This window comes from Pristiophorus japonicus, chromosome 11 (genome assembly GCF_044704955.1).
Source record: "Pristiophorus japonicus isolate sPriJap1 chromosome 11, sPriJap1.hap1, whole genome shotgun sequence".
Taxonomy (NCBI): Eukaryota; Metazoa; Chordata; class Chondrichthyes; family Pristiophoridae; genus Pristiophorus; species Pristiophorus japonicus.
In genome coordinates this window covers 77,791,090-77,818,372 of record NC_091987.1, presented here as the reverse complement: position 1 = coordinate 77,818,372, position 27,283 = coordinate 77,791,090, and the positions used below count along the sequence as shown (strand labels likewise).

The 27,283-nt window shown below is 49.1% G+C and overlaps 1 protein-coding gene across 1 annotated transcript in view; it reads left to right on the top strand.

Moving 5' to 3' along the window:
• The window catches only part of LOC139276102 (prolactin receptor-like), a 92,081-nt gene that overhangs the window by 18,257 nt on the left and 46,541 nt on the right, over positions 1–27,283 (top strand). Inside the window, exons 2-4 of the mRNA XM_070893588.1 lie at positions 5,169–5,298; positions 14,496–14,665; positions 15,230–15,408. Coding sequence (XP_070749689.1) covers positions 5,169–5,298; positions 14,496–14,665; positions 15,230–15,408 — 479 coding nt within the window. The remainder of the gene's footprint in view (positions 1–5,168; positions 5,299–14,495; positions 14,666–15,229; positions 15,409–27,283) is intronic.

The window sequence follows — 27,283 nt, the reverse complement described above, 5'->3', positions numbered from 1 at the left end:
AGAGGAACGGTACTGTGTTGCGGAAGACTGGGACGATTTTGTCGAGAGACTTCAGCAAAGCTTCGTTACGAAAGAATGGCTGGGGGATGCAGCGGCCGACAAGCGAAGGGCTCATCTTTTGACCAGCTGCGGACCAAAGACTTAAGCGCTCACAAAGGACTTACTAGCACCCGAAAAGCCGGCGGACAAAACCTTTGAAGAACTTAGAAAATTGATCGGGGAGCACCTCAAACCGGCGAGTAGCATACATATGACCCGACACAGATTCTACACCCACCGACGTCAGGAAGGACATAGCGTACCGGACTTCGTAGCGGACCTCCAGCATTTGGCCAGCCTCTGTAAGTTCACAGACGCCTGCAGGGGGGAGATGCTAAGTGACTTCTTTATCGAGGGCATCGGTCATGCGGGGATTTTCCGCAAGTTAATTGAGACCAAGGATTTGACCTTGGAAGCGGCGGCGTTGCTAGCTCAAACTTTCATGGCGGGGGAGGAAGAGACGAAAATAATATACGCGCGCAATCTGCCTCTAACGCGGCGATGGATCAGGGAGTCAACGTCATCAATGCGACTCAGAGCCCCGCAGGCAGGCAGGGGCAGTTCGACACCCCCCAGGCAGCAATAGACTCCAAAGTAGGACTTCAACAGAGACAATGGCAGGCTGAACGGACATTCAAGCCATCACAGCGGACAATGCGGCCCGGGATGGGGCCATTGACACCCACTAATAGGGTACTTAAGAGCAGTCCAAGGGACAGTCAGCGCAGAATGCCTGGCCATAGTCCCTTTGTTCCCAACAATGGAAGCTTTAACTCATGCTGGAGGTGTGGGAGAAAACACCCAGCTAGATCTTGTAGATTTCAACAGTTTGTCTGCAGGAACTGCAATCTCAGTGGCCATCTAGCTCGAACGTGCAGGAAGCCTGCAACCAGACTAATATATGAGGCAGATGGACCAGAAGAGGGTCCTCTGAGGCAGGATGACTTTTGGGGCAAATCGATGGACGCCGAGGTTCAGCGGGTCCATGTGGTGAATATTCACAGTTCATACACCAAAACGCCACCCATGATGATGAAGGTTTTGTTAAATGGTATCCCTGTAGGCATGGAGCTGGACACTGGGGCCAGCCAGTTACTCATGGGCATTCAGCAATTTGAGAAGCTATGGCCATTTAAAGCCAGTAGACCAAAATTAGCACGTATTGAGACACTATTACGGAATTATACTAAAGAAATCATTCCGGTGCTAGGCAGTGCAATGTTGGCTGTCACACACAATGGGTTAGTGAATCGGCTGCCGCTCTGGATTGTCCCGGGCAATGGTCCCGCACTGTTGGGGAGGAACTGGTTGGCCGAGATGAACTGGAAATGGGGGGATGTTCACGCAATGTCATCTGTGGAGTGAAGTTCGTGCTCACAAGTTCTGCAACAATTCGATTCACTATTCCAACCTGGCGTCGGGACTTTCAAAGGCACTGAAGTAGTGATACACATCACCCCAGACGCCAGGCCAGTGCACCACAAAGCCAGAGCGGTGCCATATGTAATGCGGGAAAAGATCGAGAGCGAATTGGACCGGCTGTTGAGAGAGGGCATCATCTCGCCTGTTGAATTCAGCGACTGGGCGAGCACCATCGTTCCCGTACTAAAAGCGGATGGCTCTGTCAGGATCTGTGGTGACTACAAGGCCACCATCAATTGGATGTCCCTACAAGATCAATACCCGCTCCAGAGAGCAGAGGACCTCTTCGCCACGCTGGCAGGCGGCAAGCTGTTCACAAAGTTGGACCTCACTTCAGCCTATATGACCCAGGAACTGGCCGACGAATCTAAACTACTGACCACCATTACCACACACAAGGGACTGTTCGTTTATAACAGGTGCCCGATTGGCATTCGATCAGTGGCCGCGATTTTTCAACGAAACATGGAAAGCCTGCTTAAATCCATTCCTGGAACGATCATATTCCAGGACGACATCCTCATCAGAGACACTGAGGAACACCTCCACAATCTGGAGGAGGTGCTGCACCGACTGGACCGGGTAGGCCTGCGACTCAAGAAGTCTAAATGTGTGTTTTTAGTCTCTGAGGTTGAGTTTCTGGGCAGGAGGGTTGCTGCAGATGGGATTCGGCCCACCGAATCCAAAACAGAGGCGATTCGACGAGCACCCAGGCCCTGCAACACATCGGAGTGCGCTCACTCCTGGGCCTGTTGAACTATTTCGCGAACTCTCTGCCGAACTTGAGCAAGTTGTTGGAGCTGCTACACGTGCTCCTGCATAAGGGTTGCGATTGGTTTTGGGGGGACTGTCAGGAACGGGCTTTTGATCGGGTGCGAAACCTACTTTGTTCAAGCAAGTTGTTGACCCTGTACGACCCTTGTAAAAAATTGGTTCTTACATGTGATGCATCGTCCTATGGGGTTGGTTGCGTGTTGCAGCAGGGCAATGCTGAGGGTCAACTACAACCTGTGGCTTATGCCTCCAGGTCGCTCTCTCAAGCAGAACGGGGATATGGCATGGTCGAGAAGGAAGCGCTTGCATGTGTCTATGGTGTAAAAAAAATGCATCAGTACCTCTTTGGTAGGAAGTTTGAGTTAGAGACGGACCACAAGCCATTTACATCCCTAATCTGACAGCAAGGCTGTCAATGCTAACTCATCAGCTCGCATACAGCGATGGGCTCTCACGCTGGCTGCTTATGACTACTCCATCCGGCACCGGACCGGCACTGAAAATTGCGCTGACGCGCTCAGCAGGCTTCCACTGGCCACCACTGAGGGGGCAGCGGAGCAAAGCGCCGAGATGGTCATGGCTGTCGATGCCTTTGACAGTGCAGGCTCCCCCATCACAGCCCGCCAGATCAAAATCTGGACAAACAGAGATCCCCTCCTATCCCTGATTAAGAAATGTGTCCTGACTGGGGATTGGGCGCCCGCACACGGATCATGCCCTGAGGAGGTCAGACTGTTCCACAGACGGATAGATGAGCTCTCCATCCAAGCCGACTGCCTACTATGAGGCAGCCGAGTAGTTATGCCCCAGAAGGGTAGGGAGGCATTCATCAGGGAACTCCACAGCAAGCACCCAGGCATTGTGCTGATGAAGGCCATTGCCCGGTCACACGCTTGGTGGCCGGGAATTGACTCAGACCTGGAACACTGTGCTCGCAGGTGCACGACATGTGCCCAGCTGGGTAATGCCCCCAGGGAGGCTCCGCTCAGCCCGTGGCCCTGGCCCACCAGGCCATGGTCATGCATTCACATTGACTAAGCGGGCCCGTTCATGGGAAAGATGTTCCTTATTGTGGTAAATGCGTACTCGAAATGGATCGAGTGCATCATTCTGAATTCATGCACGTCATCCACCATCGTGGAAAACCTACGTGTGATATTTGCAATCCATGGCTTGCCGGACATCCTGGTTAGTGATAATGGCCCATGTTTCACAAGCCACGAATTTCGAGAGTTTATGTCAGGTAATGGCATCAACCACGTCAGGACTGCACCGTTCAAGCCGGCCTCCAATGGCCAGGCGGAACATGCGGTCCAAATCATTAAGCAAGCTATGCTCAGGATTCAAGGACCCTCCCTACAATGCCTATCGCGCCTCCTGCTGGCCTATAGATCCCGACCGCACTCGCTCATGGGGGTCCCGCCCGCAGAGCTACTAATGAAACGGACAATCAAAACTCGGTTGCCCCTCATTCACCCAGTCCTGACCGACATAGTTGAGGGCAAGCGCTAGTCACAAAACGAGTACCATGACCGTAATGCGAGGGGGAGATGTATAGAAATAAATGATCCTTTATTCATCCTCAATCACGCCATGGGGCCCAAATGGCTTGAGGGTACTGTAATTGACAAAGAGGGGAATAGGGTCATCATAGTAAAACTCAACAATGGTCAGATATGCCGTAAGCATCTGGACCAAGTCAAAAAAAGGTTCAGCATCAACACGGAGGTACCTGAAGATGACCATGAAATGGAGCTCACAACATCGCCAGTGAACGAGCAACAAGAGCAATCAGAAGAATGCACAGTCCCTGCAGTCAGCCCGGACAGGCCGGAATCACCACAGGTGACAGACACTCACGTCAGTGTCGAACAACCAGAGCCCCAACTGCGGCGCTCCACGAGGGAGCGTAGACTAAACCTATGATTCCCAATAAGACTTTGGGGGGGGGAAGGTGATGTCATGTATGTAACCATAATGTAACACCACTGTATTACTGTATATGCTCAACCTCGACGCACAACTTGACCACAAGGGGTGAACTTGTGGGAGACATTCCTTACCTGATCTCACAGGTATAGAAAGGGAGGTCCCACGCAGGGTCATCACTTGGAGTCCTGTGAATAAAGAGTTAAGGTCACAGAGTGACCTTGTTCCCAGAATGTACCTCGTGTGGTTTCATGCTGTAAAGTTAGGACTTTACAGCAGAAGCAGGTGGAAGTGAGGCTATGGAGGGATTTATAAACAAGAAATTGATTTAGAATTCAGTGCCTTGAGGGACCAGCAAGACAGGGGTGATGGGTGAGCAGTTCGCCACGTAGGTCAGGATGCAGGCAGCAGAGTTTTCAATGAGTTAGGTTTGTGCAGATGAGCTAAGATCAGCGAGGACTGGGTGTACAAGTTGAGTCTTCGAGTAACAAGCACATTGATTGGGGTTTTGGTTGCAGGAGGGTGAATTAAGGTGGAGTTGGGCAATGTTGCTGAGGTCATAGTTTAGATACAATATGGGTTTGAAGCTGAGTGTAGGGTACAACAGGATAGTGAGGTTGTACAGCTCCTGCCTCAGCCTCTAAGCAGGAGAGATTGCATTGAAAGGGGCTTGACTTTTCCCAGTTTTCAATTGGAGAAGGATCCGACTCTCCATGACTGACAGCACAGAGAGAGGTGTTCGTGAAATTGAGGATGAAGATGGAGAATTAGAGCTGGGACCAAAATTCCTTGGGATTCTTCGGGTCTCCTGTTACAACTCTCAGTAGCAATGTCTGGTGTCGCATCACCATCAACTGCCGTAGAAAAGAGGGACTCAGACTCGCTCACCTCGCTGAGGACACTCACAGTTGATGTGGATTGTGGATAATTTTACTACCAAAAAGCATCCAAGTAGAAAGAAGGGTAAAGCAGGGTACAATTTAATCAAATTTTGCTTATTGCAGGTCCTCCACCAGGCAAGCCACAGATTGAAAGTTGTAGATCACCCAATGAGGAAACCTTTACCTGCTGGTGGTTACCGAAGAGTGATGAGAAATTAATGTTGAATAACTACACAGTAATATACTCCATTGGGTGAGTACAATTGGTTCTATGAAATATGACCCTCATGTCAAATTTATGCTGGTCCAGCAAAAGATTCAGGCAATGATCAATGCTTTGGGGTGTCAGTGGTTGATTCTCAGGGGACCAGATAGGCAAACTAAAGTTATTGGGACAGAATTTTCGACGTCCTGGGCGCGTACAAAGTTTCTATGGATCCGGGAAGGCATCGGAAAAGCCGGTTTTCAGTGCGCAATGCGCATGCGATAAAAAACGGCTTTTCCAGCTTGACAGATCGTAGCCAGATCGGGAGTGAGGACATTTGTACGGGCAAGATTGGGCTATTTACCCATATCTTGCCCAGCAAATGTCCTCAAAAATCTTGCGCATGAAAAAGCAGGCACATAGCCTACTTTTACAGGCACAAGTGTTTTAAAACACACAAAAAGAATTGTAAAATAAAATTATAAACACATAGTTTATTGTTAAAAACCCTCCCCACTACGGTAAGTTTATTTTTAACCATAATTTAAAAAATCTTTAAAAAAAAATCGGGAAAATATTTTAACAAAGTAACTTTAATTTCAATTAATTTTAAATATATGTGGTCTGTTTTTTATTTTTTATTATTTTGTGTGATTGCTTTTGTTCCCATTAATAGAACTCGTAGTTACGCGAGTCTCAGTGCTATTAATGGGAACCTGTGAACTACCTACCTGATTGGCTGAGCATTCACACATGACTGCAGCTTTTGCGTCGGGACCCTCTGGGTGGGAGCGCGCTTCGCAGCGCGGGAGGAGAAGGCCTCCCCATCGGAAATCAGGGCCCCTCCTAGACCACCAGATAAATTCATAAAAAATAACCAGCGAGGAGGCAATTGCCCGCGGGAAGACCCCCAGAGGAATTTCTGGGCTGATGTATTCAGCCAATGACACAAACAACCATATTAACTCTGCCCACCTGGCGAAAATTGGGAGGCACGAACAGGCCGGCAGTGGGCCAGAGTTTGAAAATTGAAAGTTTATGAGCAGCCTCCAGTGGTCCCCAACTACCCAAAATTTTCCCAACTACCTCTCTACCTTCAAAGGCTACAGCATTACCGAGACTCCCACAATCAACATGCGGGGCATCAACATTGACCAGAATCTTAGCTATACCAATCATACCAGCAATGTGAGAACTGGGCCAGTTTCTGCCTGGGGCAGAGATCATGTCACATAAATGATGGACGAGATAATAAATAATATAAATCATGGTCAATTTGATCTCCGGGACTAATTTCTGATTGCATAAGGGGGTCGCAGAGGAATTTTTTAGTTCTTTGTTCCTAAATTGGGCTTAGTTTATTTTAGCAGTGGGTTATGGGCTCCAGCCTGTCTCCTTCAAATGCCTTTTTATAACGATGTAACTATTTGTACTGCACTTTTTTTGCCGGACAAGTGACAAGCCACACCCCCTGTCAAGCTCCGCCCCCTCCCGGCCCGAATCATTCCATGCGTGTGGTACCAAGAAGCAGGAGCTGAGGTTCCGACTCTTCTCCCCGCCTTCCCTGGCTGGCCTGGGCCTGAGAGCGGCCAGCGTGGGTGGCCGAGAGCAGTCAGCGGGGGCGGGGGTGAGGCCAATAGCAAGACAGAGGCTGGGAGGAGAGAGAGGCGGGGGGGCAGAGAGAGAGGCTGGGGGGCAGAGAGAGGCTGGGGGTGGGGGGAGAGAGAGGCTGGGGGGGGAGAGAGAGGCTGGTGGGGGAGGGAAAGAGGCTGGGGGGGAGAGAGAGAAGTTGCGGGGGGAGAGAGAGGCTGGGGGGGGCGGAGGGAGAGAGGCTGGGGGGGGGAGAGAGAGAGGCTGGGGGGCAGAGAGAGGCTGGGGGTGGGGGGAGAGAGAGGCTGGGGGGGGAGAGAGAGGCTGGGGGGGGAGGGAAAGGAGAGAGAGGCTGGCGGGGAGAGAGAGGCTGGGGGGGAGAGAGAGGCTGGGGGGGGAGAGAGAGGCTGGTGGTGGGGGGGAAAGAGGCTGGGGGGGAGAGAGAGAAGTTGCAGGGGGAGAGAGAGGCTGGGGGGAGAGAGAGGCTGGGCGGAGAGAGAGAGGCTGTGGTGGGGTGGGGTGGGGGGGCGTTGCAGAGAGAGAGAAAAACGATGTCCCTACGCATGTGCAGAAAAAAAAAAATGACGATTGTTCTGTGACTGCTATGGGCGCGCATGCCCAGTACACCTCCCAGTCTGCATTCAGCCATTTTTAAAGAGCCAGTTGTGTGTGAGAACTTTAATTCTGAGTGGTGTGTGAGAAATTAAAATCAGAGCTGCAATATGCAACGTGGCTCAAGGACCAAGAATTTCTCACAGGATGAAGTGGAGACACTAGTTACTGTAATTGAGGCCAGATGGCAGAAGCTGGACACCAGCAGAGGTCACATAAAAGTTTCACCAAAAGAAATGAAGTAACGCTGGAACCAACTTGAAGAAGATTACTGTGCAAAGGTGACCACCCCAAGGTCTGGAGGCCAGTGCAAAAAGAAGTGGCAGGACCTTGGTCAAGCAGTTAGTGTAAGTAATATTTTCATTTATTCAATGAAATTGCAATTGTAAATGTGACCATCTGTATGTTCCACCCAGCAGAAAGACACCCTCTCTAAAAAATTATATTTTCATCCTTGCAGAGGAAGGTGGCACACAACAAAAGGACTCGAACAGGAGGAGGCCCGACAAATCTGCACCCACTGACACCGCTGCTTTGATGGGTCCTGCCTGGAAAAAAACAATCAGTACTGCACAAACTGGGCCCACACTCGAGGGAGAGGGTAAGTCCTGCAAATTCCACAGTCTGACTTTGCTAAATGTTAAGTACTGCGCGGGCTAGTCATGCTTCGGGTCATGGGGATGAAGTTGATGCAATGTGCTATCATTCATCGTGGTCCTTCAAATCAGCCTGCTGCCTATGCTGTCACCTCCTCTGCTGCTAAACATTTGTCTGTTCTGTTGTATTTTGTAGAACTTGAGGCCAACCCTGACAAGGCTGAAGCTGTTGCAGAAGATTCAGACGCAGACGAGCCTGAAGAGGAGAACATCTTCCAATCCCAATCAGTGGGGTGTGTGATGAGGTATCGGGACTGTCGGAAGAAGTAACAACACTCTCGCCAGAAATGGGAACACTGTCTGCGCAGGGATGGAATGTCGCAGGTATCTGATACACTGTCGGTGAACATTAGGGAGGGAATGTCGGAGTTAGCTGCTGCAATAAGGGAACATGCCCAGACCCCGCAGCCATTGATGGAATCAACTACCCCTTCCACTCCAATCCCCAGACCAACCTCTGATGAGTCCCAGGCCGGGCCTTCCACATTACCGCCTGCCCACGCCCCCTATCATGAAGTGCTCATTGCCTGAGAAGCTCAAAAGAATAAGCTTGGTACCAACCCGAGAAACACTGCGCCACCACCTGCGGGCAGGGGTGGAGTCACCCAGACCGAGCGCAGCGGGCGGTCTTAGAATAAGGTGGAGGAGAGATGGGTGCAGCCGTTCTTTGCTGCTGCTGTTGTTGTTGTTGTTATTATTATTATTATTGTTGTAACTGTTCTCAAATTAAAAGTTTTTTGTAAGTGATGTAAATTTACAAATTTAAAAATTTGTAAGTGATCTTAAAGTTTGTAAGTGATCTTAACTTTAAAGTTTGATACAAGAATATTTTTATTAAAGTTAAGTACAAACAAGTGTTAAACTTTCGAATAAAATATATTTTAAATTATAACTGAATCATTTCCATTATTAGTTCCATTAACACAACACAACATTACGGAACAGTTCCAAACATTAAACACTGTCCATTTGGAATAGTTGCCACTGAACCTTCGGGCAGCAAAGCGTTCATGGATGAGCTGTTGGCGCAAGGCTCGAGCAATCGTTAAAGGGGCACGACAGCCTGCCCTCCTTCACCATCATGCTCCGGGTTCAGGTAGTTACATGGCTTCCTCATCCTCCTCCTCGTCATCTGCATCTTCCTCCTCATCATCAGCCACTCTCACCTCAGGTGGGTCTTCTACTATCAGCTGCTGCCTCATGATGGCTATGTTTTGCAGCATGCAGCACACAACAGTGAACTGACCGACAATCTCAGGGGAATATTGCAAGTAGCTTCCGGAATGGTCCAGGCATCGGAAATGCTGCTTCAAGATGCCAATGGTCCTCTCTATTATGCTGCACATCGCAATGTGCGACATGTTCTATTGCCACTCAGCTTCCGTCCGGCTCTGCTCTTCTGGCTGCTGCTGAAACATGGCAGATATAGCGCTCTCGCGTAGGATGAATGCATCATGGGTGCTCCCAGAGTATCTCGCATCAACTGCCATGATGCGATGCATGTCGTCACACACGAGCTGCAGTTTCACAGAGTGGAAGCCTTTTCTGTTCCTGTACATCTCGGAATCCTCCAAAGGTGCTCGCAAGGCGATGTGGGTACAATCAATGCAGCCCTGTACCTTGGGGAAGCCAGCAATCCTGGAGAAGCCCACAGCCCTGTCACGCATTGCTTGGGCAGTCATGAGGAACTTTATGTCGTCATTTCTTTGGGCATATTGGGCAGCAGTCACCTGCCAAATGCAGATTGAGAAATAGCGCAAACATCCCCAGTTGTGGCCTGGAATGATCCAGATGCATAAAATGAAAGTGCAGCTGTAACCTTTACTTCAACTGACAAAGCAGTCCTCCTGATGCTGCTAGGTTGCAGGTCTGCTTTTACTAACTCACAGATCTCGGTTACAACTTATTTGCATAAACGTAGCCTTCTCACACAGTCTGCATCACTCAGGTGCAGGTATGAACGTCTGTCTCGATATACCCGATGTGGGTAATGTTATGTAATGATGTGTGTATCGCCCCAGTACCTTAAATATAATGTAAGTACTAAGCCACACCACAGAGGGCGCTGCTGTGGGAAACCCTGGTAGCACCTGTAACAAGGACTATATAAGGCTGACCACCACACCTGGGAGGCACTCTGGAGCTGAACAATAAAGGACGAAGGTCACAGCAGTTAGACTTACACCAGACCGTGTGAAGTCAGTGATTTATATGTTACATACACTACATTGGCAACGAGGAAGCGGACGAACTCCACGCAACCATGGCTACTCTGGACTCGCTAAAGGATTTTACCGTGGGCAATGATTGGGAGGCCTTTACGGAAAGGCTCGAGTACTACTTCACAGCAAACGACCTGACGGAGGACATGAACGCACTGAGAGATAAGCGTAAGGTGATATTGCTCTCCAGTTGTGGCGATGAGGTTTACTGTCTCGTCAGGGATTTGCTGGCACCTGGGAGTGCCAGCGACAAGTCATACGAGGAGCTGACTGAACTCATTCGTGACCAGTTGAAACCGAAGGAGAGCATCCTCACAGCCAGATACAAATTTTACCATCACTGCAGATCTGAGGGCCAGGATGTCACCAAATATGCTGCGGACCTCAGGAGACTCGCGGCGCCGTGTGATTTTGGGGCACACCTTGACGAGGCTTTGCGGGACGTTTTCGTTATGGGGATTGGCCACGAGGGCCTCCTTCACAAGCTGTTAGCCACGGAACCCACAGTCACTCTGACAAAGGCCATCGCCATCAGCCGGGCACATATGACCTCGACTTGCAGCACCAAGCAAATGATCCACACAATCTCAAACCCGGCAGGCACTGTCCACAGGATAGCGTCCACCACGAACAAAACTGCAGAACGTGGCTCTGCCCGGGGCAGAGAGCACGGACCTCAGGATCCTGGAGCTCAGAGTCCGCCGAGGGGGGCCAATCAAGCAGCACCATGCTGGCGCTGCGGAGGAAGCCATGGGGCTCACCGGTGCAGGTTTGCGGAGTACACATGCAATACCTGCCATGTTAAAGGCCACCTTCAGCGTATGTGTAAAAGAAATCAGACTCACCATGTGGCTGAGGAGATGGGGGATGATCCACTGTTCAGCGAGGAGCAGGCAGAAGATGATGAGGTGTTTGGACTGTATACGTGCACCGACGATTCGCCCCCAGTGATAAGGGAAGTAAAAATCAACGGAGTCCCAGTGAGTATGGAAGTTGACACGGGCTCGGGTCCGTCGTTGGTGAGTCGGAGAACTTTTGATAAACTGTGGATTAACCGAGCTGTACGACCCAAGCTGGTCCCGGTCACGGCGAAGCTGCGTACCTACACCAGGGAACTGATACCTGTTCTCGGCAGAGCGATGGTGCTGGTATCCCACGGGGACGAGACGCACGCTTTACCTCCGTGGGTCATTGCAGGCGATGGGCCGACACTCCTCGGCCGGAGGTGGATGGGGTCGGCCCGTGGGAGCTGGGAAGACTTCATTCCTCCACAGGCTGCTGCTCCCCGGGGTGCTGCCGTGCCCCGGGTCCCCAGAGAGCAGCGCCGACCGAGCTGGAGCTGCAGCCTCAATCCACCCACAGGCAAGCCCCAGCCCCGGACCTCACACAGAGATCCTGCAGGCCCAGCCCCCACAGGCAAGCAGCCCTGCACAGAGAGGCCTAGTTGGGGGGGGGGGAGGGGGTGAGCTGGCGGGGCGCTGCGGGTGGGGTGCTGAGGGATCATGGGGCCGGCGGTTCGGAAGAGCCCCGCAGAGGAAGAGGCCGTTGGGCGGTCCCCGCCGAGGAGCTGGTAGCGTCGGGCGGCCATGGCAGCCGCAGGGGAGGCCGCTACGGAGGCCGCGGGGGACGCGGCAAGTGCGGCCGCTGGAGAGGCGGCAAGTCAGGTGGCAGCGGAGGGGAGCGGAGGCTGTGACGGCGGAGGGCATTCGGAGCGGCAGAGAAGAAGATGGCGGCGGCATCGTGTCGGAGCTGCAAAGCATCAAAGATGGCGGCGACCAAGGAGAAGCCTCGTGGAATCCTCCTGCATCAAAGATGGCGCCTTAACGAGGAAATGCACCTGGGAGTCTTAAAAGGGCCTTACAAAGAGGTAGTCCCCACAAAGGACTTCTGTTTGGCGGAGCGAGTCTAAAATGAGCTATGTTAATGTGAGATAGTGAATTTATAATAAGAATTACCTTTTTTATGCTGAATGGCCACTGTATTTGTGTAATATAATGGATGAAGTACAATTAATGATAACGGCTAACAAGGAAATCAAGGTTCTGCTACCAGTCAATAACCAGTTAATGTACCAGATAATATGTACCATACTAACGCACTGTCTATGCCCACCTGCCTTCCGTTGGACAAGTGTGATGTTATGTAATGATGTGTGTATCGTTGTCCTGTGTCCAGGTGGGGGGGGGGAGGTGATGTTATGTAATGATGTGTGTATCGTCCCAGTACCTTAAATGTAATGTAAGTACTATGCCACACCACAGAGGGCGCTGTGGTGGGAAACCCTGGTAGCACCTGTAATAAGGACTATATAAGGCTGACCACCACACCTGGGAGGCACTCTGGAGCTGAACAATAAAGGACGAAGGTCACAGCAGTTAGACTTACACCAGACCGTGTGGAGTCAGTGATTTGTGTGCTACATACACCACAGGTAAGGTCTCCTGCCCATCATCCTATGTGCTCTGAGGTTCCTCAGGTGATGATGCCTAATCAATCTTCTCCTCTGCAGCACCATCATGCAGAAGGCTTGCAAGAGGTATGGCATTGTCAATATTGCCCCCATAATTTAATTGTAGCTTTGCAACAAGCTCAGAACAGCAGGACAAAGCACTCACACCTTCTTTCGTCTCTCTCTCCAAGGTGCACGCCCCAGTATGGACCACACACTGGTCTGCGCATGCGCAATAAGCTTGCTTAGAACGGGAAGCTGGGCATTCAATGAAGACATTTGGGGCAACAAAGTCTAATGCAATTCTTTAATCTTTGATTTTTTTTTCCAAAGTACCACCCCACCATCGAACGTCTCCTCACCGGGCTCGAAGGTCGGAGCATTGGCCAGCAAAATCGCTCCCTCGCCGGAAACAGGGGCTCGGGGCTCGGCTTCCATGCCCCGCCCCTCCTCCCCTCCTCCTACCCCACCCCACAATGCTTTTTTTGAAGCTGCTGTATAGCCTAAGGATTCTCATCCCTTATATAAGTGGCTGGCAGTTCAGTTCGGCTTCCACCCATTTCCCCCCCCCCCACCCCCGGGTTTCTTTTGAAGCCGAGCCCTGAGCCCCTGTGTCCAAGTGAGGGAATGGTTCTGCCGGCTGATGCTCCGACCCTCGAGCCCGGTGAGGAGATGTTTAGTTGTGGGGTGGTACTTTGAAAAAAATCTAAAATTAAATAATTATATCAGACTTCCATTTTCTCCCTTTCGATTTTGAAACAATTAAGCTTCATGATGCATATTCTTTGCCTTCTTGACTCTCTCTAAAACTTCGCCTAAATGCAATGGCATCTTTCTGCGCCCATTTTGTAATGTGCGCTGCTTTTTCTTAAGTGCCCAGAAGGTTTTTTGGGAGAGGTCCTAGGAAAAATGTAAGTTGGCCAAAATAGCTTAAATGTGGAAAAACTGGCACAGACATCAGGTTACGCCCCTTATGAAGCAAAAAAAATAAATAACCTAAAAAAATCGTATCTAACTGGTGCAGAAACTTTGGGAAAACTTGGAGATTTTTATTTACTCCAAAAAAAAACGGTGTACGCCAAAAAAACGACACAGATAATTGGGGAAAATTGAGCCCTAAGTCCCTAGGCCACACAATCATTTAACTAAATATTGGGTGGTAAAGATACTCTCCAGTTCATTGGGAACTCACGATCTGCTTACAGAAGTGATCAGTGATGTGGAATCCAAGAAAATATCTAGTGCAGATCACAACATTTGTAACAGGCAGTAAGGCATTACCAGCTACATGATGATTCCTCAATTATTGTATAATATTGTACATAAACATAAGAACATAAGAATTAGGAACAGGAGTAGGCCATCTAGCCCCTCGAGCCTGCTCCGCCATTCAACAAGATCATGGCTGATCTGGCCGTGGACTCAGCTCCACTTACCCGCCCGCTCCCTGTAACCCTTAATTCCCTTATTGGTTAAAAATCTATCTATCTGGTGTATATGGTTCATGTTGCCACAAAAAATTACAAAATACTGATGAATGGGTTAAGTTTGTAAAGGTAGGTTCTAGTCAGGACCTCTTTAATGGCCTTTGAACATCAGTCCTGATTTTTAGAGGAATTGTATAATGATTTATGCTCCCAGAAATATAAAAATCCCTGCCTGGCAGATTTGCATAGAATGAAAGACACATGTTCTTGTTGTTGTTATTTAATTCAGTGATGGAGAAAAGCAGGAATGTCCTGATTACGTCACCGGTGGAAAAAACAGCTGTTTCTTTGACAGTGAGCACACTGAAATCTGGGAGATGTACTGCCTTACTGTCACAGCCTGGAATCAGTATGGGTCCGAGCCATCTGATGATTATTGTCTGGATCTTATAGATGTAGGTGAGGACTGCTATATTTGATATAAGTTGATCACTTCATATTTAAGTTGATAGCTAATTGGTTGGTTGAATGGTTTATATAGACAAATAACAAGTTGATAGCTGAATGACATTCTAGACTGAATGCCTTCATGACATTACAAGGATTACCTTAAAGAAATCACAATAATACTTTTAGTTCAAATTTTGTGCAGATCAAACAACAGAAGAGAGTTGAATGAGCTTTCAATGTTAAAACACTATGGCCCTGAAAATCTGCAGTTACATTGGGATCGCACCCACCAGCGGCCTCCAACATTGACCCGACTGGAGTTTGCAGGAGGGCACCTCATTTACATGAGACCAGTGGCAGGTGTCATTATCGGCACATCTTCGGTGCCCACTTGCTGTATGCAGTCAGGAAATTTGACACCTGCTGACCAGGAAACTGCACAATAAGTGAGAAATAGAGATTCTGTGAAATAAATGAGAAGTAAAGGGACACCTCAGAATATCTGAACAATTGAGACACTGCAGAATAAATGAGAAATAAACAAACACTGTTTTTTTTCCTACTTTGTGATAGTGGAACCAGATCCTCCCATCAATATCAGTTGGCAATTTCTAAATACGAGTCAGAATGAGTCACGGAAGCTGGTACTGGTAACTTGGCGACCGCCCATGAGCGCTGACGTTGGATTTGGTTGGATCACACTACAGTACCAGTTACAATATAAATCTAAGTCGGATACATTCAGCAGAGAGGTAAGAAATACAGAGAAAGTAACAAGTGAACATCATGCTCTTCGACTTTGTTTTGAGCATTTGCTATTAATATGGGAGTTTTTTTGTTCAGTTTGTAATTGATTTATATATTTCTTCATACTCTTATCAGGGTTATGAAGTTAAGAGACGACATATAAGCTTTGACATTGTGAGACCTGCAAGCCCAGATCTGCATTCACCCATGGTGCAGCCACATCTGCACTGACAGCATGAAGGGCCGGCACTGTTCACTTTGCTTGGCACTCTCAATTTTCATTTGCTTCTTGCACATGGGAAATGTGCATAGGGAGGCAGGCCTGCAGACTGGTTTGCTGGGAGGTGCAAAGTTGGGTGTAGTTGCAGCTTTAATAGGTCTGCTGCTTACCATTAAAGCAGGATTTCAGCACTGTAAAAGGAACTTACAGTGGCGGTTGAGGATTGATCCCATGTGAAAATGCATTCCATGATGCCACTGAAAAAACTCAAGCATTTTCCCCCACTTCCATGGAGATTCTGATGTAGGAGGTACAGCAAAGGAGGGTAAACTTCTTTCGAGCCAGATTTTTTTGAAGGACAAGCCCAAACTGTTTGGGTAGAGGTAACAGAGAGAGTAAATGTGCTCTTCCATGTCCATCATATTTGGATAAAAATAAGGAAGAAAGAAAAACCTGAATTTGTATAATTTCTTTCATGACATTAGGACATCTTAAAGAAGCTTTAAAGGCAATTAAATACTTTGTGTAGCTACTGTTGTAATGTAGGAAACACAATTTGCACAAAGCAAGCTCCCACAAGCATCATCATCATCATCATCATCATCGGGAGTCCCTCGAACCGAGGATGACTTGCTTCCACGTCAAAAGGTTCACTGGTGTTTCAATGAAGGACCTAAAATTCCAGGTCTGAACTAAATCTTGAAGGGTGGAAGATGCCTGTGCTTGGATTTTTTAACATGTGGTGACCGTTGCACACCAGCCGCCACACGGGCTTGACCGAGCTAGGTCTTGGTCCAGTAACAAGGATTAACCAAGACAACTGGAGACCTGCTCTGCTGCACGGACTTAGTGCGCACACATATCGCAGTGTGGGCTGGCCCGTGCTGCCCCTGGGCCCTCGCCTCTTCTGGGCCCCCACAAGCAACAATGTGATAATGCCAAGATAATCTGTTTTAATTATGATGGTTAAGGGATAAATATTGGCCGGGTCAACAGGGACAACTCCCCTACTCTTCTTCAAAATCGAGCCATGGAATCTTTTATGTCCACCTGAGAGGACGGACTTCAGGTCCTAGCTTTATGTCTAATCTGAAAGACAGCACCTCCAACAGTGCAGCGCTCCCTCAGTACTGAACTGCAGTGTCAGCCTAGATTTTGTGCTTAAGTCTCTGGAGCTGGGCTTAAACAAGGAAGTCGTTTACTGGTATCAAAGGAAGTACAAAGATACATATATCCATCTTTACATATATGCTTACATTCCATTGGAAGTGTGAACATCAATGTCAGTGTTACTGTCCTGCACCCTCAAGGAAATAGCATGCAGATACTGTGACAATCTTTGTTTGTTGTTTAGCCTTGGCTTTTGGCCTGGTATCCGTCCCTTTAAATCTTGTCAAAATACAACAATAAGTTGATTTTTCTGTTATTGCGTTTGACATAAAGGATCAGCTGGGCATAACGCAAATAGCTAAAATCAGGCAGGAAAGATTTCACACCTGTAACAGAGACACCCATTAACTTAAATCAGAGTTTTGAAGCTGATTGCAGCCAGAGTCTTGTATCAAGTATAGTTACAAATGGTTCAAGTTTCATCAGTGTTCTTCAAGGCTTGAGGAAGGAACTGAACTACTTTTGAATATAGACTGTGCGCATCGCATTGTTTGCAAAGAGCAGTACACCATAGGAGCGATTTTAACTTGAGGTGGACAACAGGTAGATGGTGGTCGGAGTGTGCTCACTGACTACCCATTGTTAGTACTGTGAGGCCCGAGCTATTCTGAGGCCCAGGCCTCAATTACATGCTGCCGGCAAGCTGCGGGAGCCAAGTGCGCACCCTGCTGTAGCTCAATAGTTATGGGAGGATGGCAAATTGGCTGGATCCTAACTGAGCTGGCCGACATTTGGAGCCTGAGAGGGGAGGTGATATGGGGGAGGAGGGGGCTTGGACGGCTGACAGTGGGTCAATGTCTTTTTGTGGGCCCAGAATATTTGATTGTTAAACCCTTGTTAACATCATTATTAACAAACTTGACTGCATTTTATGGCTGCAAAGTCCACTCAAAATGTGAGTATTTTACTCCGGGTTGGATATAGTGGGGGTAATTTTAACTTTCAACAAGGTGAAAAATGGGTGAAATCAGAATGGCTGCACATTATATATCCTGCCTAATTTTTCTTTCCATTGAAATCAATGCAGAAGAAAATTAGGCTGGGTGTATTAATGGCCGTCCGATTCGATATCATCCGTTTTACACCATTGTTGAAAGTTAAAGTTATCCCCTAGTGTTCGTGATTATAACAAATGGGAACATTTTGAAGTATCAACCCAGAAGTGAATGGTACCCATCGCTTTTTTGTCAGACAGCATGGGGTAGCACTAGCAACTATAGGTGGTTATATTCAATCAATCAAAGGCAATCCCTCGGAGTCGAGGATGACTTGCTTCCACACTAAAACATAGAAACATAGGGCCCAAGTTTCCACAAGAAAAAAAACGGGCGCCCCTCCGAGCTGGGCACCCGTTTTTCGCGCCTAAAACGGCGCCTAAAAAAATCCTCGGTATTCTGCACCTACTTACAGGTCCTCTGGCCCTCAGCGCAGCCAGCACGAGCTGTGGGGGGGGGCAGAGCCAGGTCCCGGCGCTGAAAACAGTGCCGGGACCTCTGCACATGCGCGCTACAGACGGCACGCAAGTGCAGTAGCTCCAGGCGCCAAACTGTTTGGGAGGGGCCCGAAGCACGCAGCCCCTAGCCCTGGCCCAATGGCCTCACTGGGGCTCCTCCCAAGGCCAGCTCCTGCTCCCCGCCTGACCAGACCCGACACTCGCTCTCGCTCCCCCCCCCCGCCGACCCGATCCGACCCGACCCGACACCCGCTCCCTCCCGCCCCGACCTGACACCCGCTCCCCCGCCCCGACCCGAGACCCGACACCCGCTCCCCCGCCCCGAACCGACCCGAGACCCGACACCCGCTGCCCCCCCGCCCCCCACCAGACACCCGCTCCCCCCGACCCGACACCCGACACCCGCTCCCCCCCCGCACCGACCCGAGACCCGAGACCCGCTCCCCCGCCCCCCCGCCCCCCGACTGACCCGACCCACGCTCCTGTTCCCCGACCCGACGCCCCCCCTCTCTCCCTCCCTCCCCTCTCCCTCCCTCCCTCCCTCCCCTCTCTCTCCCTCCCTCCCCTCTCTCTCCCTCCCTCCCACCTCTCTCTCTCCCTCCCTCCCCCCTCTCTCTCTCCCCCTCCCGCTTAGCGGCACGAACGGCTGCAGAATTCTCCCTGGCTGAAGCACTTTCACACAGGTAGGAAGATGGTTTATTTAATCTTTTCTTGGCTTATAAATGTTTATTCAGGTTGGTTTTATTTGTATAATATTTGTAGAAGTATAAATAAGGATTTATTGTCGAATTTAATGAGTTCCCTTCCCCCCCCCCCTCCCCCCCCACCTCGTTCTGGACGCCTAATTTGTAACCTGCGCCTGATTTTGTAATGTGTAGAACAGGTTTTTTCAGTTCTACAAAAATCTTCACTGGCTCCATTCTACTTTAGTTTGGAGTACATTTTCACCGTGGAAACTTTCAAATCAGGCGTCAGTGGCTGGACACGCCCCCTTTTGAAGAAAAAATTCTGTTCTAAACTAGAACTGTTCTACCTGACTAGAACTGCAGAAAAAAAAATGTGGAGAATTGCGATTTCTAAAATAGTCCGTTCTCCACCAGTTGCTCCTAAAAATCAGGCGCAAATCATGTGGAAACTTGGGCCCATAGAAACATGGGAAATAGGTGCAAGAATAGGCCATTCGGTCCTTCAAGTCTTCACCACCATTCAATAAGATCATGGCTGATCATTCACCTCAGTATTCCCTTTCCTGCTTTCTCTCCATACCCCTTGATCCCTTTAGCCGTAAGGGCCAGATCTAACTCCCTCTTGAATATATCTAACGAACTGGCATCAACAACTCTCTGCGATAGAGAATTCCACAGGTAACAACTCTCTGAGTGAAGAAGTTTCTCCTCATCTCAGTCCTAAATGACTTACCCCTTATCCTTAGACTATGATCCCTGGTTCTGGACATCCCCAACATCGGGAACATTCTTCCTGCATCTAACCTGTCCAGTCCCGTCAGAATTTTATATGTTTCTACAAGATCCCCTCTCATTCTTCTAAACTCCAGTGAATACAGGCCCAGTTGATCCAGTCTCTCCTCATATGTCAGTTCTGCCATCCCGGGAATCAGTCTGGTGAACCTTCGCTGCACTCCCTCAATTGCAAGAACGTCCTTCCTCAGATTAGGAGACCAAAACTAAACATGGTATTCCAGGTGAGGCCTCACCAAGGCCCTGTACAACTGCAGTAAGACCTCCCTGCTTGTATACTCAAATCCCCTCGCTATGAAGGCCAACATACCATTTGCCTTCTTCACTGCCTGCTGTACCTGCATGCCAACTTTCAATGACTGATGTACCATGACGCCTAGGTCTCGCTGCACCTCCCCTTCTTTTAATGTGTCACCATTCAGATAATATTCTGCCTTCCTATTTTTGCCACCAAAGTGGATAACCTCACATTTATCCACATTATACTGCATCTGCCATGCATTTGCCCACTCACCTAACCTGTCCAAGTCACCCTGCAGCCTCTTAGCATCCTGCTCACAGCTCACACCACCACCCAGCTTAGTGTCATTTGCAAACTTGGAGATATTACACAATTCCTTCATCTAAATCTTTGATGTATATTGTAAATAGCTGGGGTCCCAGCACTGAGCCCTGCGGCACCCCACTAGTCACTGCCTGCCATTCTGAAAAGGACCCGTTTATCCCGACTCTCTGCTTCCTGTCAGCCAACCAGTTCTCTATCCATGTCAATACATTACCCCCAATACCATGTGCTTTCATTTTGCACACCAATCTCTTGTGTGGAACCTTGTCAAGTGCCTTTTGAAAGTCCAAATACACCACATCCACTGGTTTTTCCTTGTCTACTCTACTAGTTACATCCTCAAAAAATTCTAGAAGATTTGTCAAGCATGATTTCCCTTTCAGAAATCCATGCTGACTTAGACCGATTCTATTACTGCTTTCCAAATGCGCTGCTATTTCATCTTTAATAATTGATTCCAACATTTTCCCCACTACTGATGTCAGGCTAACCAGTCTATAATTCCCCCTTTTCTCTCTCCCTCCTTTTTTAAAAGTGGTGTTACATTAGCTACCCTCCAGTCCATAGGAACTGATCCAGAGCCGAGAGTTGGAAAATGATCACCAATGCATCTACTATTTCTAGGGCCACTTCCTTAAGTACTCTGGATGCAGACTATCAGGCCCTGGGAATTTATCGGCCTTCAATCCCATCAAATCCCCCAACACAATTTCCTGACTAATAAGGATTTCCTTCAGTTCCTCCTTCTCGCTAGACCCTTGGTCCCCTAGTATTTCCGGAAGGTTATTTGTGTCTTCCTTCGTGAAGACAAAACCAAAGTATTTGTTCAATTGGTCTGCCATTTCTTTGTTCCCCATTATAAATTCACCTGATTCCAACTGCAACATGAGTTCTCAGGTGACCTACAGTCTCTGTCACAGGTGGGGCAAACGATGGTTGAAGGAACAGGTGGATGGGGTGCCTGGGTTGCTGCGTGCTACTTCAGCTGTCAACGCTTCAGCTTGCTCGCGACGAAGAGACTCGAAGTGTTCGGTGCCTTCCCGGAAGCTTTTCCACCACTTTGGGTGGTCTTAAGCCAAGGTTTCCCAGGTGTCGGTGGGGATGTTACATTTTTTCAAGGAGGCTTTGAGGGTGTCCTTGAAGCATCTCCTCTGCCCACCTGAGGCTCGCTTGCTCTGTCGGAGCTCCGAGTAGAGCGCTTGCTTTGGGAGTCTAGTATCGGGCATGTGAATTATGTGGCCCGTCCAGTGGAGCTGATCGAGCGTGGTCATTGTTTCGATGCTGGGGATGTTGGCCTGAGCGAGGACACTGACGTTGGTGCGCCTATCCTGCCAATGTATTTGCAGGATCTTGTGGAGGCAGCGTTGGTGGTACTTCTCCAGTGCTTTGAGATGCCTGCTGTACATAGTCCATGTCTCTGAAGCATTTAAGAGGGCAGGTATCACCACTGCTCTGTAGACCATGAGCCCGGCCACCCAACCTCCGGCCTCCTGACCTCCCCTGCCTTGGCCCGAATGACACCACCGACTTCCGGTGGCCCGACCGACACCCCCGACCTCCAGCGGCCCGACCGATCCCCCCCTACCTACCTTCCTCGGCCCAGGCAAAGACGTTCCGAAATTCGGAAGTGCCCGGAATCCGGAATGGCCTCGGTCCTGAGGTTTCCGGATTTCGGACGTCACACCTGTAATACAAAAGCAAAATACTGCGGATGCTGGAATTTGGAATAAAAACAGAAAATGCTGGAAATCTCAGCAGGTCAGGCAGCATCTATGGAGAGGAAGTAGAGTTAACGTTTCAGGTCTATGACCCTTCATCATCGACCTGAAACGTTAACTCTGCTTCCTCTCCACAGATGCTGCCTGACCTGCTGAGATTTCCAGCACGTTCTGTAGATAAAGAGTAAAGCTCCCTCTCCATTATACCATTAAACACTCCCAGGGCAGGTTCATGTGTGAACAGTTGGAGTGCTGATCTACCTGTGAAACTCATGCTGATCTGGGAAGTATAACAATTTGCTGCCCTCTTGTGCTCCTATTGTTTTTAATGGGACCGTGTTTCTGAAAGAATTCTGAGAACTTGTTTTGATAAGGTGTAATGTCAGCATTACTTCGTTGTAAGCTAATTCAGTACACTATATAATCTGTGTTATGTATGCAAACCTCACCAACGCGTGAGACTTGCCACTAGGGGGCACACCTTTGGGAGACCTAAGGGTCACCTGTGCACCCTGGGGCAAGCAGGTATAAAAGATGATCCACCATGCTGCTTGCCCACTTTGCAGTTATATTAAAGAAACCAAGGTCACAATGGTTTGAACTTACAACACAGCCTCGTGGAGTTATTCTGAACGTAACAACTGGCGACGAGTTATAGATCACGAACTTTCACGCAGAAAGGGCTGCCGTTGGTATTCTTGAGAAATTTGTTGAGGGTGATGATTGGGAAGCCTTCGTTGAGCATCTCGACCAATACTTCGTGCCAACGAACTGGACACGGCTGGGACGGTGATCAAGCGCAGAGCGATTCTCCTCACCGTATGTGGGTTGTCGATATATGGCCTCCTCAAAAATCTGCTGGTACCGGACAAACCAACAGACAAGACTTACACAGAGCTGTGCACTCTGGTTTGGGAACACCTCAAGCCGAAGGAGAGCATCTTAATGGGCAGGTATCGCTTTTACACGCACCATCGCCCCGAGGGCCAGAACGTGACGAGCTTTGTCGCCGACCTAAGACGCCTTGCAGTACAGTGCAAATTTGCAGGATCTTTGGGGGAAATGTTGCGGGACATTTTCATGCTGGGAATCGGTCACGAGGTCATTCTTCGCAAACTGCTGTCTGCTGAATCCCTAGATCTGAGCAAGGCCATCACGATAGCCCAGGCTTTCATATCCACGAGCGACAACACGAAACAGAGCTCACCGGCAAGTACTGTGCATAAAATAATGCCTTCAGCAGGCAGAACTGTACATGGTAGGGCCCATACGACCGCAGAGGTCAGGCCTAGGGTGACTCAGAGGCCGCTGTGGGGTGAGAATGCAAATCCATTAACACCATGTTGGCACTGCGGGGGCAGTCATAGAGCCCATCAGTGTTGATTCAAGCACTATCTGTGCAAGGGCTGTGGAACAATGGGACACCTCCAGCGAATGTGCAAGCGACCTCTGACTCACCACATGGTAGAGTCAGCAGAGGACAACCAATCCAGCGTGTATCACGCTGAATGAGCAGGAGAGGCAATTCAACCTGAGGATGAAGAGGAAGTGTATGGTGTACACACCTTCACCACCAGAAGCCCTCCGATAAAGTTAAAAATTAAACTTAACGGCATTCCAGTCTCCATGGAATTGGACACGGGGATGAGTCAATCAATCATGAGCCGGAAGGCTTTTGAGAAACTGTGGGGTAACAAGGCACAGAGGCCAAAATTGAGCCCCATTCACACAACGCTGCGCACTTACACCAAAGAACTCATACCTGTTATCGGCAGTTCGGCAGTGAAGGTATCGTACGAAGGAATGGTGCATGATTTACCACTGTGGATTGTACCAGGCAATGGCCCAATGCAGTTTGGCAGAAGCTGGCGAGGAAAGATCAGATGGAACTGGGACAGCATCAAACGCTGTCTTCGGTGGATGGCGTCCTGTGCGCCCAGGTGCTAAACAAATTCCCGGCGTTATTCGAGCCAGACATCGGTAACTTCACAGGGACCAAGGTGCAGTCCATCTTGTTCCTGGGGCACGGCCCATTCATCACAAGGCCCGAGCAGTCCCCTATATGATGTGAGAGAAAGTGGAGATCGAGCTGGACAGACTTCAACAAGAGGGGATCATATCACCAGTCGAGTTCAACGAGTGGGCCAGTCCAATTGTGCCGGTGCTAAAGAGCGATGGGATGGTCAGAATCTGCGGGAACTACATAGTAACTATCAACCGAATCTCGTTACAGGACCAGTACCCACTACCCAAAGCGGAGAACCTATTCGCAATGCTAGCAGGGGGAAAGTCATACACCAAGCTAGATCTAACCTCTGCTTACATGACACAGGAGCTGGCTGAACCGTCAAAGAAATTGAGGTGCATCAACACGCACAAAGGACTGTTCGTGTACCACAGATTCCCCTTTGGGATTCACTCGGCTGCGGCCATCTTCCAGAGGAACATGGAGAGTTTGCTGAACTCGGTTCCATGCATCGATGGTGTTCCAAGATGACATCTTGATCACTGGTCGCAACACCACTGAACATTGCACAACCTGGAAGAGGTTCTAAAGCGACTGGACAGAGTGGGACTCAGGCTGAAACGCTCCAAGTGTGTTTTCCTGGCACCAGAGGTCGAATTTCTGGTCGAATTTCTGGGAGAAAGACCCATGGACTCCAAGACAGAGGCCATCAAGAATGCACCCAGACCACAGAATGTGACGGAGCTGCGTTCGTTCCTGGGACTCCTCAACTATTTTGGTAACTTTCTACCGGGTTGAGCACTTTGCTGGAACCCTTGCATTTACTGCTACGCAAGGGTGACGACCGGGTTTGGGGTAAATCTCAAGAGACAGCCTTTAATAAGGCCAGAAACCTGCTATGCTCTAACAAGTTACTTGTATAGTATGACCCATGCGAACGTTTAGTACTAGCTTGTGATGCATTGTCATATGGGGTCGGCTGTGTGTTACAGAAGCAAATGTATCAGGCAAACTGCAACCGGTTGCATATGCATCCAGAAGTTTATCCAAGGCTGAAAGAGCCTACAGTATGGTTGAGAAAGAAGCGATAGCATGTGTGTAAGGCGTTAAGAAAATGCACCAATATCTATTTGGTCTCTGGTTCGAGCTTGAAACCGACTACAAACCACTTACTTCACTGCTGTCAGAAAGCAAAGGTATCAACACTAATGCTTCCAAAGTTGGGCACTAACATTGTCTGCATATGATTATGTAATCCGCCACAGACCAGGCACAGAGAACTGTGCGGATGCCCTCAATCGGCTGCCATTGCCCACCACTGGGGTGGAAATGGCGCAACCCGCAGATTTGCTTCTGGTAATGGATGCCTTTGAGAGCGAGGGGAAACCCATCATGGCTCGCCAGATCAGGACCTGGACTAGGCAGGACCCTGTGCTCTCACTAGTAAAAAGCTGCATTCTCAATGGGAGCTGGTCGGCGGTTCCCGGAGAAATGCAAGACGAAATTAAGCCGTTCCACCAACGCAAAGATGAATTGTCCATCCAATCGAATTGTCTCCTATGGGGGAATTGTGTGGTTTTGCCAAAAAAAGGCAGGGAAATGTTTATGCGCGACCGACACAGTACCCACCCAGGCATAGTCATGATGAAGGCTATCGCCAGGTCACACGTTTGGTGGCCCGGCATTAACTCCGAATTGGAGTTGTGCGTACACCAATGCAACACTTGCTCACAGTTGAGCAAGCACCCAGGGAGGCCCCACTGAGCCTGTGGTCATGGCCCTCCAAACCATGGTCCAGGGTCCACGTAGATTTTGCTGTCCCTTTTCTAGGAAAGATGTTTCTAGTAGCAGTGGACGCTTACTCTAAATGGATTGAATGTATAATAATGTCATCATGTATGTCTACTGCCACCATTGAAAGCCTCAGGGCCATGTTCGCCACCCATGGTTTGCCCGACGTCCTTGTTAGTGACAATGGACCGTGTTTCACAAGCTCGGAATTCAACGAGTTCATGACCCGCAATGGCATCAAGCATGTCAGGTCTGCCCCATTTAAGCCCGCATCCAACGGTCAAGCAGAACAGGCAGTCCAAACCATCAAGCAGAGCTTGAAATGCGTAATGGACGGCTTCTTGCAGACCCAGTTATCTCGGGTCCTGCTCAGCTAACGGACGCGCCCCCACCGGGGTTTCCCCTGCAGAATTGTTAATGAAGAGAGCACTTAAAACCAGGCTCTCCTTAGTTCACCCAGATCTCAATGATCACATAGAAACACGGCGACATCGGCATAACGTGTACCACGATCGCGCGGCTGTATCACGTGACATTGAGGTTAATGATCCGGTGTTTGTTCTAAATTAAGATCAGGGTCCCAAATGGATTGCTGGCATTGTTTTAGCCAAGGAGGGGAATAGAGTGTTTGTTGTGAAATTGTTGAATGGGCAAACTTGCAGAAAGCACTTGGAACAGACCAAACTGCGATTCATGGACAACCAAGAACAGTTTGAAGAAGACTTTACCATCTATGATCTGCCAACACACACCCAACCAGCAATCGACCTCGCTGTCAACCACGAGGATGAACCCACCATGCCCGACAGTCCGACCAGACCAGCCGAGCTGCCGTGCAGCAATGATCCAACCAACTCACCCATGCCAGGAATTCAACTCAGGCGATCAACCTGGGAATGCAGAGCGCCAGATTGCCTCAACCTCTAAATAACTTGTACATAAGACTTTGGGGGGGGGGGGGAAGTGATGTTATGTATGCAAACCTCACCAACGTGCAAGACTTGCCACTAGGGGGCACACCTGTGGGAGACCTAAGGGTCACCTGTGCATCCTGGGGTAAGCAGGTATAAAAGGTGATCCACCATGCTGCTTGCCCACTTTGGAGTTATATTAAAGAGACTAAGGTCACAATGGTTTGCGCTTACAACACAGTTCGTGGAGTTATTCTGAACATAACAATCTGCAAGCCATAGTGAGCAAAAGGTTTTACAGGCACCGCCTTTCTGTCCTGCTCATCTTTCATTTGTCAGTTTTGAGGAACAGCCCAGCCTGAAATATTGACCCATTTATTTTCTCCATTTATGCTGACTGCCTGCTGTGTGCTTCCAGCATTTTCTATTTTTACAGTGTTGCCCTCCTATGTGAAAAAAATAAGTGTAATCATTGAAAAGTTTATGAGGTTGGAAACAAGATTCCTTTTAAAAGGAAATACAACTTCAGTTGCCAGATAATGATCTGATGCAGTCCGGTGTAATATTACCTTTCTGCGTATATATAGAGAAAACTATTACAAAGTATT